Raw genomic sequence first — 12,450 nt, forward strand, 5'->3', positions numbered from 1 at the left:
GCAATCGCGTGGTGACGTCACGATCAAGGGCACCTTGCAAATGACGTCACCGCCGTAGCTTTTTTAAAGGCGCCCTTGGGCGGTGTTGCGCTTACAGGCAGTGACGTCACGAGCCGTCATGTCGGCCTCGCTCTTTGCCCGACTCAGAATCCTCCCAGGGACACGAAACATCATCAGCAACATCATCATCAGCAGCAACAACATCATCAGCAGCAACAACATCATCAGCAGCATCAGAGGCCTCAGCAGCAGCAGCAACATCAGCAGCAGCAGAGGCCGCGGCGTGCCGCTTCCTCGTCGCCCGCACTCGCAGCTCGCGGCCCCCGACCTCGCATTGCTCGTGTGCCCGCTCTCCCGCCTCCCTCTTCGGTAGGCTCGGCCAGGCCAAGGTGGAGGCTTCACGGGGAGTAGGCCTTGTGGACTCACACATAGACCCATAGACTCACCACACAGAGACCCATAGACTCACCACACAGAGACCCATAGACTCATCACACAGAGACCCATAGACTCATCACACAGAGACCCATAGACTCATCACACAGAGACCCATAGACTCACCACACAGAGACCCATAGACTCATCACACAGAGACACATAGACTCGTCACACAGAGACCCATAGACTCACACAGAGATCAATAGACTCACACAGAGACCCATAGACTCACACAGACCCATCACACAGAGACCCATAGACTCATCACACGGAGACCCATAGACTCATCACACGGAGACCCATAGACTCATCACACGGAGACCCATAGACTCATCACACGGAGACCCATAGACTCACCACACAGAGACCCATAGACTCACCACACAGAGACCCATAGACTCATCACACAGAGACCCATAGACTCACCACACAGAGACCCATAGACTCATCACACAGAGACCCATAGACTCACCACACAGAGACCCATAGACTCATCACACAGAGACCCATAGACTCATCACACAGAGACCCATAGACTCATCACACAGAGACCCATAGACTCACCACACAGAGACCCATAGACTCATCACACAGAGACACATAGACTCATCACACAGAGACCCATAGACTCATCACACAGAGACCCATAGACTCATCACACAGAGACCCATAGACTCGTCACACAGAGACCCATAGACTCACACAGACCCATCACACAGAGACCCATAGACTCATCACACAGAGACCCATAGACTCATCACACGGAGACCCATAGACTCATCACACGGAGACCCATAGAATCATCACACAGAGACCGATCACACAGAGACCCATAGACTCACACAGAGACCCATAGACGCACACAGAGACCCATAGGCTAAAACAGAGACCCATAGACTCACAGAGATCCATAGACTCATCACACAGAAACCCATAGACTCATCACACAGAGACCCATAGACTCATCACACGGAGACCCATAGACTCATCACACAGAGACCCATAGACTCATTACACGGAGACCCATAGACTCATCACACGGAGACCCATAGACTCATCACACGGAGACCCATAGACTCATCACAAGGAGACCCATATACTCACACGGAGACCCATAGACTCATCACAGAGAACCATAGACTCACACAGACCAACAGAGAACCATAGATTCACACAGACCCACAGAGAACCATAGACTCACACAGACCCACAGAGAACCATAGACTCACACAGACCCACAGAGAACCATAGATTCACACAGACCCACAGAAAACCATAGACACACACAGAGAACCATAGACTCACACAGACGCACAGGGAACCATAGATTCACACAGACCCACAGAGAACCATAGACTCACACAGACCCACAGAGAACCATAGACTCACACAGAGAACCATAGACTCACGCAGACCCACAGAGAACCATAGACTCGCACAGACCCACAGAGAACCATAGACTAACAGAGAACCACAGAGAACCATAGACTCACACAGACCCACAGAGAACCATAGACTCACACAGAGGACCATAGACTCACACAGACCCACAGAGAACCATAGACCCACAGAGAACCATAGACTCACACAGACCCACAGAGAACCATAGACTCACAGAGAACCACAGACAAACCATAGAGTCATCACTCACCACCGACTCACTACACAGAGACCCACAGACTCACCCCACTGAAAACCTCTTTCCTGCCATTCCTCGTTCGTCTCCCTCCTCCCACCCTCCCTCCCTCTCCCCCACACCCTCCCCCACCCTCTCCCCCACTCTCTCCCTCCCTCTCCCCCACCCTCTCCCCCACTCTCTCCCCTCCCTCTCCATGCCTCTCCCCCTCCCTCTCCCCCACTCTCTCCCCCACCCTCTCCCTGCCTCTCCCCCACACTCTCCCTCCCTCTCCCCCTCCCTCTCCCTGCCTCTCCCCCACACTCTCCCTCCCTCTCCCCCACACTCTCCCCCACACTCTCCCTCCCTCTCCCCCACCCTCTCCCCCACTCTCTCCCCCACCCTCTCCCCCACCCTCTCCCTGCCTCTCCCTGCCTCTCCCCCACACTCTCCCTGCCTCTCCCCCACTCTCCCTCCCTCTCCCCCACACTCTCCCTGCCTCTCCCCCACTCTCTCCCTCCCTCTCCCCACACTCTCCCCCACACTCTCTCTCCCTCCCTCTCCCCCACACTCTCCCTGCCTCTCCCCCACTCTCTCTCTCCCTCTCCCCCACACTCTCCCCCACACTCTCTCCCCCACTCTCTCCCCACTCTCTCCCTCCCTCTCCCCCACACTCTCCCTCCCTCTCCCCCACACTCTCCCTCCCTCTCCCCCACTCTCTCCCTGCTTCTCCCCACTCTCTCCCTCCCTCTCCCCCACACTCTCCCCCACACTCTCTCTCCCTCCCTCTCCCCCACACTCTCCCTGCCTCTCCCCCACTCTCTCCCTCCCTCTCCCCCACACTCTCCCCCACACTCTCTCTCCCTCCCTCTCCCCCACACTCTCCCTGCCTCTCCCCCACTCTCTCTCTCCCTCTCCCCCACACTCTCCCCCACACTCTCTCCCCACTCTCTCCCCCACTCTCTCCCTCCCTCTCCCCCACACTCTCCCTCCCTCTCCCCCACACTCTCCCTCCCTCTCCCCCACTCTCTCCCTGCCTCTCCCCACTCTCTCCCTCCCTCTCCCCCACCCTCTCCCCCACTCTCTCCCTCCTCTCCCCCACCCTCTCCCCCACTCTCTCCCCCTCCCTCTCCATGCCTCTCCCCCTCCCTCTCCCCCACTCTCTCCCCCACCCTCTCCCTGCCTCTCCCCCACACTCTCCCTCCCTCTCCCCCTCCCTCTCCCTGCCTCTCCCCCACACTCTCCCTCCCTCTCCCCCACACTCTCCCCCACACTCTCCCTCCCTCTCCCCCACCCTCTCCCCCACTCTCTCCCCCACCCTCTCCCCCACCCTCTCCCTGCCTCTCCCTGCCTCTCCCCCACACTCTCCCTGCCTCTCCCCCACTCTCTCCCTCCCTCTCCCCCACACTCTCCCCCACACTCTCTCTCCCTCCCTCTCCCCACACTCTCCCTGCCTCTCCCCCACTCTCTCCCTCCCTCTCCCCCACACTCTCCCCCACACTCTCTCTCCCTCCCTCTCCCCCACACTCTCCCTGCCTCTCCCCCACTCTCTCTCTCCCTCTCCCCCACACTCTCCCCCACACTCTCTCCCCCACTCTCTCCCCCACTCTCTCCCTCCCTCTCCCCTCCTCTCCTCCCTCTCCCCCACACTCTCCCTCCCTCTCCCCCACTCTCTCCCTGCTTCTCCCCCACTCTCTCCCTCCCTCTCCCCCACACTCTCCCCCACACTCTCTCTCCCTCCCTCTCCCCCACACTCTCCCTGCCTCTCCCCCACTCTCTCCCTCCCTCTCCCCCCACACTCTCCCCCACACTCTCTCCCCTCCCTCTCCCCCACACTCTCCCTGCCTCTCCCCCACTCTCTCTCTCCCTCTCCCCCACACTCTCCCCACACTCTCTCCCCCACTCTCTCCCCACTCTCTCCTCCCTCTCCCCCACACTCTCCCTCCCTCTCCCCACACTCTCCCTCCCTCTCCCCCACTCTCTCCCTGCCTCTCCCCCACTCTCTCCCTCCCTCTCCCCCACACTCTCCCCCAACACTCTCTCTCCCTCCCTCTCCCCCACACTCTCCCTGCCTCTCCCCCACTCTCTCCCTCCCTCTCCCCCACACTCTCCCCCACACTCTCTCTCCCTCCCTCTCCCCCACACTCTCCCTGCCTCTCCCCCACTCTCTCTCTCCCTCTCCCCCACACTCTCCCCCACACTCTCTCCCCCACTCTCTCCCCCACACTCTCCTTCCCTCTCCCCCACACTCTCCCTGCCTCTCCCCCACTCTCCCTCCCTCTCCCCCACACTCTCCCTGCCTCTCCCCCACTCTCCCTCCCTCTCCCCCACCTCTCTCCCTGCCTCTCCCCTCTCTCTCCCTCCCTCTCCCCCACACTCTCCCCCACACTCTCTCTCCCTCCCTCTCCCCCACACTCTCCCTGCCTCTCCCCCACTCTCTCCCTCCCTCTCCCCACACTCTCCCCCACACTCTCTCTCCCTCCCTCTCCCCCACACTCTCCCTGCCTCTCCCCCACTCTCTCTCTCCCTCTCCCCCACACTCTCCCCCACACTCTCTCCCCCACTCTCTCCCTCCCTCTCCCCCACACTCCCTCCCTCTCCCCACACTCTCCCTGCCTCTCCCCCACTCTCCCTCCCTCTCCCCCACTCTCTCCCTGCCTCTCCCCCACACTCCTTCCCTCTCCCCCACACTCTCCCCCACACTCTCCTTCCCTCTCCCCCACACTCTCCTTCCCCTCTCCCCCACACTCTCCCCCACACTCTCCCTCCCTCTCCCCACACTCTCCCTGCCTCTCCCCCACACTCTCCCTCCCTCTCCCCCACTCTCTCCCTGCCTCTCCCCCACACTCTCCTTCCCTCTCCCCCACACTCTCCTTCCCTCTCCCCCCACACTCTCCTTCCCTCTCCCCCACACTCTCCTTCCCTCTCCCCCACACTCTCCCCCACACTCTCCCTCCCCTCTCCCCCATACTCTCCCTCCCTCTCCCCCACACTCTCCCCCACACTCTCCCTGCCTCTCCCCCACACTCTCCCTCCCTCTCCCACACTCTCCCTTCCTCTCCCCCACACTCTACCTCCCTCTCCCCACACTCTCCCTGCCTCTCCCCCACTCTCCCTCCCTCTCCCCACCCTCTCCCCCACTCTCCCTCCCTCTCCCCCACACTCTCCCTCCCTCTCCCCCACCCTCTCCCCCACACTCTCCCTCCCTCCCTCTCCCCCACCCTCTCCCCCACTCTCCTTCCCTCTCCCCCACACTCTCCTTCCCTCTCCCCCACACTCTCCCCCACACTCTCCCCCACCCTCTCTCCCTCCCTCTCCCCCACTCTCTCCCCCACTCTCCTTCCCTCTCCCCCACACTCTCCTTCCCTCTCCCCACACTCTCCTTCCCTCTCCCCCACACTCTCCCCCACACTCTCCCTCCCTCTCCCCCACCCTCTCCCTGCCTCTCCCTCCCTCTCCCCCACCCTCTCCCCCACTCTCCCCCCCCTCTCCCCCTGCCCCTCCCGGCCAGGCTGGACGAGGCTCGCTCTTGGCTGGTGAACGACGAGCTGGCCCTCGTGTTCCCCGTCGTGGAGGGAATCCCCCACCTCACCGCCGAGGACGCTCGCAAAATCACGGACGCGGAATCCGACTCGGATTCCCCAGCAAAGTCCGGGGCGGACCGGCCCGCAGGCTCGGAGCCCGGAGCGACCGAGCCGCGGTAGAGGAGGAGGTTCGAACGCGACGGGGCCGCCCCGGTTAATACTGCGGGGTGCGTATCGTGAGCCGTGCTCAACAACCCCCCCCCACACACACACACCCCCCGTGTCCATCGCCTTGTGCACGGTAAAGATCCCGTGACATCATTCGTAAGGAGGGGGTGAGCGGGGTAGGTGAGTGGGTGGGCGAGTGAATGAGTCCGTGGGTGGGTGAGTGAGTGGGTGAGTGAATGAGTCCATGGGTGGGTGAGTGAATGAGTCGGTGGGTGAGTGGGTGGGTGAGTGAATGAGTCGGTGGGTGGGTGAGTGAATGAGTCCGTGGGTGGGTGAGTGGGTGTGCGAGTGCATGAGTGGGCGAATGAGTGCGTGATTGGGTGGGTGAGTGGGCGAGTGAATGAGTGCATGAGTCGGTGGGCGTGTGAATGAGTGCGTGAGTGGGCGAATGAGTGCGTGATTGGGTGGGTGAGTGGGCGAGTGAATGAGTGGGCGGGTGAATGATTCCGTGGGTGAGTGAATGAGTGCGTGATTGGGTGGGTGGGTGTGCGAGTGAATGAGTGAGTGGGTGAGTGAATATGTGCATGGGTGGGTGAGTGATTGAGTTAGGCGAATAGGCGAGTAGAGCGAGTGGTGTGTGAATGGGTAGGCGAGTGCATGGGTAGACAGGTGAATGAGTGAATGGGTGGGGGTGGGTGAGCGGGTTAATGAGTGGTTGGGTGAGTGATTGGGTGAGTAAGTGGGTGAGTGGGTGGGTGAGTGGTTATCACCGGGGGTGACTGGATGGTTATCACTGGGGGTGAGTGGTTATCGCTGCGGGTGAGTGGGTGGGTGGGTGAGTGGTTATCACTGGGGGTGAGGAGTTAGGTGAGTGGTTATCACTGGGGGTGAGCGGGTAGGTGAGTGGTTATTACTGTGGGTGAGGGGGTGAGTAAGTGGTTATCACTGGGGGTGAGTGGTTATCACTGGGGGTGAGGGGGTAGGTGAGTGGTTATCACTGTGGGTGAGTGGTTATCACTGTGGGTAAGTGGGTGAGTGGTTCTCACTGTGGGTGGGTGAGTGGGTGGGTGAGTGGTTATCACTGTGTGGGTGAGTGGGTGGGTGGATGAGTGGGTGGGTGAGTGGGTGGGTGGGTGAGTGGGTGGGTGAGTGGGTGGGTGGGTGAGTAGTTATCACTGTGGGTGAGTGGGTAGGTGAGTGGTTATCATGGTGGGTGGGTGAGTGGGTGGGTGAGTGGTTATCACGGTGGGTGGGTGAGTGGGTGGATGGGTGAGTGGGTGGGTGAGTGGGGTGGGTGAGTGGGTGAGTGGTTATCACTGTGGGTGAGTGAGTGGTAATCACTGTGGATGAGTGGTAATCACTGTGGATGAGTGGTAATCACTGTGGATGAGTGGTTATCACTGTGGATGAGTGGTTATCACTGTGGGTGAGTAAGTGGGTGAGTGGTTATCACTGGGGGTGAGGGGGTAGGTGAGTGGTTATTACTGTGGGTGAGGGGGTAGGTGAGTGGTTATTACTGTGGGTGAGGGGGTAAGTGGGTGAGTGGTTATCCCTGGGGGTGAGGGGTTAGCTGAGTGGTTATCACTGGGGGTGAGCGGGTAGGTGAGTGGTTATTACTGTGGGTGAGGGGGTAAGTGGGTGAGTGGTTATCACTGGGGGTGAGTGGTTATCACTGGGGGTGAGGGGGTAGGTGAGTGGTTATTACTGTGGGTGAGTGGGTGGGTGAGTGGTTATCACTGTGGGTGAGTGGTTATCACTGGGGGTGAGGGGGTGGGTGAGTGGGTGAGTGGTTATCACTGTGGGTGAGTGGTTATCACTGTGGGTAAGTGGGTGAGTGGTTCTCACTGTGGGTGGGTGAGTGGGTGGGTGGGTGAGTGGGTGGGTGAGTGGGTGGGTGGGTGGGTGAGTGGGTGGGTGGGTGGGTGAGTGGGTGGGTAAGTGGTTATCACTGTGGGTGAGTGGTTACTACTGGGGGTGAGGGGGTGGGTGAGTGGGTGAGTGGGTGAGTGGTTATCACTGTGGGTGAGGGGGTGGGTGAGTGGGTGAGTGGTTATCACTATGGGTAAGTGGGTGAGTGGTTCTCACTGTGGGTGGGTGAGTGGGTGGGTGAGTGAGTGGGTGGGTGGGTGAGTGAGTGGGTGGGTGGGTGGGTGAGTGAGTGGGTGGGTGGATGAGTGGGTGGGTGGGTGGGTGAGTGGGTGGGTAAGTGGTTATCACTGTGGGTGAGTGGTTATCACTGGGGGTGAGGGGGTGGGTGAGTGGGTGAGTGGTTATCACTGTGGGTGAGGGGGTGGGTGAGTGGGTGAGTGAGTGAGTGAGTGGTTATCACTGTGGGTGAGTGGTTATCACTGTGGGTAAGTGGGTGGGTGGGTGGGTGAGTGGGTGGGTGGGTGGGTGAGTGAGTGGGTGGGTGGGTGAGTGGGTGGGTGAGTGAGTGAGTGGGTGGGTGAGTGAGTGGGTGAGTGGGTGGTGAGTGGGTGGGTGAGTAGGTGGGTGAGTGGTTATCACCGTGGGAGTGACCCCCGGGGGTCACCACCAGGAGAGGCCCGAGACTCGGGGCATCTCCTGGCTAAGCAATCAAAGTGTGCAGTGTAAGTTGCCATCCCTGACATCATGATTTCCTGTCTCCATCTGTGCGGCTCTCCCCCCCCACCCCCGTGCTATGTTTAATCTCTAGACGCAACTCAGCAGCGGCGAAATATTTGATTGATGCATTCTGAAAAAGGGCCACTGCCTGAAACGTTGCCTGTTTATTATTTGCCTTTAAGGCCACACGCTCTGTGGTGTTGTCGGACGTGCCAAGTTGTTATTCAGCAGCAGTCGCATCTCTCTGTCTCCCTGTCTATCTCCCTGTCTCTCTCCCTGTCTCTCTCCCTGTCTCTCTCCCTGTCTCTCTCCCTGTCTCTCTCCCTGTCTCTCTCCCTGTCTCTCGCTCTATCTCTCTCCCTGTCTCTCTCCCTGTCTCTCGCTCTGTCTCTCTCCCTGTCTCCCTGTCTCCCTGTCTCTCTCCCTGTCTCCCTGTCTCTCTCCCTGTCTCCCTGTCTCTCTCCCTGTCTCTCTCCCTGTCTCTCTCCCTGTCTCCCTGTCTCTCTCCCTGTCTCCCTGTCTCTCTCCCTGTCTCCCTGTCTATCTCCCTGTCTCCCTGTCTCCCTGTCTCTCTCCCTGTCTCCCTGTCTCTCTCCCTGTCTCCCTGTCTCTCTCCCTGTCTCCCTGTCTCTCTCCCTGTCTCCCTGTCTCTCTCCCTGACTCCCTGTCTCTCTCCCTGTCTCCCTGTCTCTCTCCCTGTCTCCCTGTCCCTCGCTCTGTCTCTCTCCCTGTCTCTCTCCCTGACTCCCTGTCTCTCCCTGTCTCTCTCCTTGTCTCTCTCCCTGTCTCTCTCCCTGTCTCTCTCCCTGTCTCTCTGTCTCCCTGACTCCCTGTCTCTCTCCCTGTCTCTCTCCCTGTCTCTCTCTCCCTGTCTCCCTGTCTCTCCCTCCTTGTCTCTCTGTCTCCCTGTCTCTCGCTCTGTCTCTCTGTCTCTCTCCCTGTCTCTCTCCCTGTCTCTCTCCCTGTCTCTCTGTCTCCCTGACTCCCTGTCTCTCTCCCTGTCTCCCTGTCTCTCCCTCCTTGTCTCTGTCTCCCTGTCTCTCTTGCTGTCTCTCTCCCTGTCTCCCTGTCTCTCGCTCTGTCTCGCTCCCTGTCTCCCTGTCTCTCTCCCTGTCTCCCTCCCTGTCTCTCTCCCTGTCTCCCTCCCTGTCTCCCTGTCTCTTGCTCTGTCTCTCTCCCTGTCTCTCTCCCTGTCTCTCTGTCTCTCTCCCCGTCTCTCTCTCGCTCCGTCTCTCTCCCTGTCTCTCCCCCCGTGTCTCTCTCCCCGTGTCTCTCTCTCTGTCTCTCCCCGTGTCTCTCTCCCCGTGTCTCTCCGTGTCTCTCTCTGACTCTCTCCCCGTGTCTCTCTCCCCGTGTCTCTCTCCCCGTGTCTCTCTCTGTCTCTCCTCGTGTCTCTCTCCCCGTGTCTCTCTCCCCGTGTCTCTCTCTGACTCTCTCCCCGTGTCTCTCTCCCCGTGTCTCTCTCCCCGTGTCTCTCTCCCCGTGTCTTTCTCTCTGTCTCTCCTCGTGTCTCTCTCCCCGTGTCTCTCTCCCCGTGTCTCTCTCTGACTCTCTCCCCGTGTCTCTCTCCCCGTGTCTCTCCCCCCGTGTCTCTCTCCCCGTGTCTCTCTCCCCGTGTCTCTCTCCCCGTGTCTCTCTCTGACTCTCTCCCCGTGTCTCTCTCCCCACAGCCATGCCGGTGCTGCCCCCTCTCTCGACGCTCCTCCCCGTGTCTCTCTCCCCGTGTCTCTCTCCCCGTGTCTCTCTCTGACTCTCTCCCCGTGTCTCTCTCCCCGTGTCTCTCTCTGACTCTCTCCCCGTGTCTCTCTCCCCGTGACTCTCTCTGACTCTCTCCCCGTGTCTCTCTCCCCGTGACTCTCTCTGACTCTCTCCCCGTGTCTCTCTCCCCGTGACTCTCTCTGACTCTCTCCCCGTGTCTCTCTCCCCGTGTCTCTCTCCCCGTGTCTCTCTCCCCGTGTCTCTCTCCCCGTGTCTCTCTCCCCGTGTCTCTCTCCCCACAGCCATGCCGGTGCTGCCCCCTCTCTCGACGCTCCTCCCCGTGTCTCTCTCCCCGTGTCTCTCCTCGTGTCTCTCTCCCCGTGTCTCTCTCCCCGTGTCTCTCTCCCCGTGTCTCTCCCCCCGTGTCTCTCTCTGACTCTCTCCCCGTGTCTCTCTCCCCGTGTCTCTCTCCCCGTGTCTCTCCCCCCGTGTCTCTCTCCCCGTGTCTCTCTCCCCGTGTCTCTCTCCCCACAGCCATGCCGGTGCTGCCCCCTCTCTCGACGCTCCTCCCCGTGTCTCTCTCCCCGTGTCTCTCCTCGTGTCTCTCTCCCCGTGTCTCTCTCCCCGTGTCTCTCTCCCCGTGTCTCTCCCCCCGTGTCTCTCTCTGACTCTCTCCCCGTGTCTCTCTCCCCGTGTCTCTCTCCCCGTGTCTCTCCCCCCGTGTCTCTCTCCCCACAGCCATGCCGGTGCTGCCCCCTCTCTCGACGCTCCTCCCCGTGCTTCCCGTGCTGCTTCCCGCCTGCTCCCTGCCGCTGCTCCCCGCGTGCGCCCTGCTGCGGGGCTGCGATGGCGGCTGCACCTCCCCCTCGGGGGGCGTCTCCCCGTGCCACGCGGCGCTTCTGCTCGCCCTCGCCCTGCCCCTGCTGCTGGCCCTGCGGCTGGGCCTCTGGCTCGGCCTCAAGCTCTTCCGGCACAACTGAAAGCGGCGACGGGCTGAGCCTGAAGACGCGGACGTTGGGGGAGCGACGGGAGAATCAACGGCAGAAGCAGTAGGAGAAGCAGCGGGAGAAGCAACGGGAGAAGCACGGGAGAGCACGGGAGAAGCAACGGGAGAAGCACGGGAGAAGCAGCAGGAGAAGCAACGGGAGAGGCAGTGGGAGAAGCACGGGAGAAGCAACGGGAGAAGCAGTAGGAGAAGCAACGGGAGAAGCACGGGAGAAGCAGTGGGAGAAGCAGTGAGAGAAGCAGTGAGAGAAGTAACGGGAGAAGCAGGAGAAGCAACGGGAGAAGCAGTAGGAGAAGCAACGGGAGAAGCACGGGAGAAGCAGTGAGAGAAGCAGTGAGAGAAGCAACGGGAGAAGCACGGGAGAAGCACGGGAGAAGCACGGGAGAAGCACGGGAGAAGCACGGGAGAAGCGTGTGTGGAGAATGGCCCAGCGGGCCATGGCGGTCGTGTTGACGAGTCTCTGGGGGGTTCATTTGCCGCTGCCGCTACCGCCCCTGCCGCGTTCTCGCGTTGACAAATTAAAATCAGCCCCACACCTTCGCTGCAGCCTGAGTGTTTATTGTCCACAGCCTGACGCCCAGATTCCGTGAGTCTCAGGACCCTGCACCTGGGGCGGTGGTGGTGGTGATGGTGGTGGTGGTGATGGTGGCGGTGGTGGTGGTGATGGTGGTGGTGGTGATGGTGGCGGTGGTGGTGGCGGCGGTGATGGTGGTGGTGGTGATGGTGGTGGTGGCGGCGGTGATGGTGGTGGTGATGGTGGTGGTGATGGTTGTGGTGGTGGTGATGGTTGTGGTGGTGGTGATGGTGGTGGTAATGGTGGTGATGGTGGTGATGGTTGTGGTGGTGATGGTGGTGATGGTGGTGATGGTTGTGGTGGTGGTGATGGTGGTGATGGTGATGGTGATGGTTGTGGTGGCGGCTTCCCCATTGCCCCCCGTCTGGTGCCTGCTCCGGCATCGTGGGGACCCCACGGTGCCCTCACGGCTCTCCAGCCACGCCACCCTGACGGTGACCCCGCCCTGACCCCACCCTGACCTCGCCCTGACCCCACCCTGACGGTGACCCCGCCCTGACCGTGACCCCGCCCTGACCCCGCCCTGACCGTGACCCTGACCCCGCCCTGACCGTGACCCCGCCCGGGACGGTCTCCGTCTCGCCCCCCCCCCTCCCTACGAATCGTCGTAGGCGGCCGGGCGAGCGAGGGGCTGCTCCTGGCCGCTCCGCCTCCACGAACCCCCGACCTTGGTCCACCTCGCGGGGGGCGCCCCCCCACCGCCGTCTTCTCCCCCCACTCCTCCGTCCCAGCGCCCGGAATCTGCGGAAGACCCGGACCGGGAAGTCGGCGCCGGAGCCCGGAACGAGCTCCCGCCGCTCGATGTCCCCGCATCGCGCTCCGCGCCTCCGGCTACGTTCGC

At 61.3% G+C, this 12,450-nt stretch overlaps 1 protein-coding gene across 2 annotated transcripts; it reads left to right on the forward strand.

Moving 5' to 3' along the window:
• PYURF (PIGY upstream open reading frame) lies at positions 1-10,903 on the forward strand. Of its 2 annotated transcripts, none has more exons than XM_032981362.2 (3): positions 1-369; positions 5,565-5,804; positions 10,768-10,903. In XM_032981362.2, the coding sequence occupies exons 1-2, from the start codon at positions 119-121 to the stop codon at positions 5,755-5,757; spliced, it is 444 nt and encodes a 147-aa protein (XP_032837253.2). In that variant the 5' UTR covers positions 1-118; the 3' UTR covers positions 5,758-5,804; positions 10,768-10,903. The 2 variants fall into 2 exon arrangements, with proteins under 2 accessions (XP_032837253.2, XP_032837254.2); XM_032981363.2 differs by lacking the exon at positions 10,768-10,903 and adding an exon at positions 10,002-10,761.
• The last annotated feature ends 1,547 nt before the right edge of the window (positions 10,904-12,450 follow it).

This window comes from Petromyzon marinus (genome assembly GCF_048934315.1).
Source record: "Petromyzon marinus isolate PM22_M1 ecotype Great Lakes invasive population chromosome 80 unlocalized genomic scaffold, UKy_Petmar_22M1.pri1.0 chr80_unloc.2, whole genome shotgun sequence".
Lineage (NCBI taxonomy): Eukaryota > Metazoa > Chordata > Hyperoartia > Petromyzontiformes > Petromyzontidae > Petromyzon > Petromyzon marinus.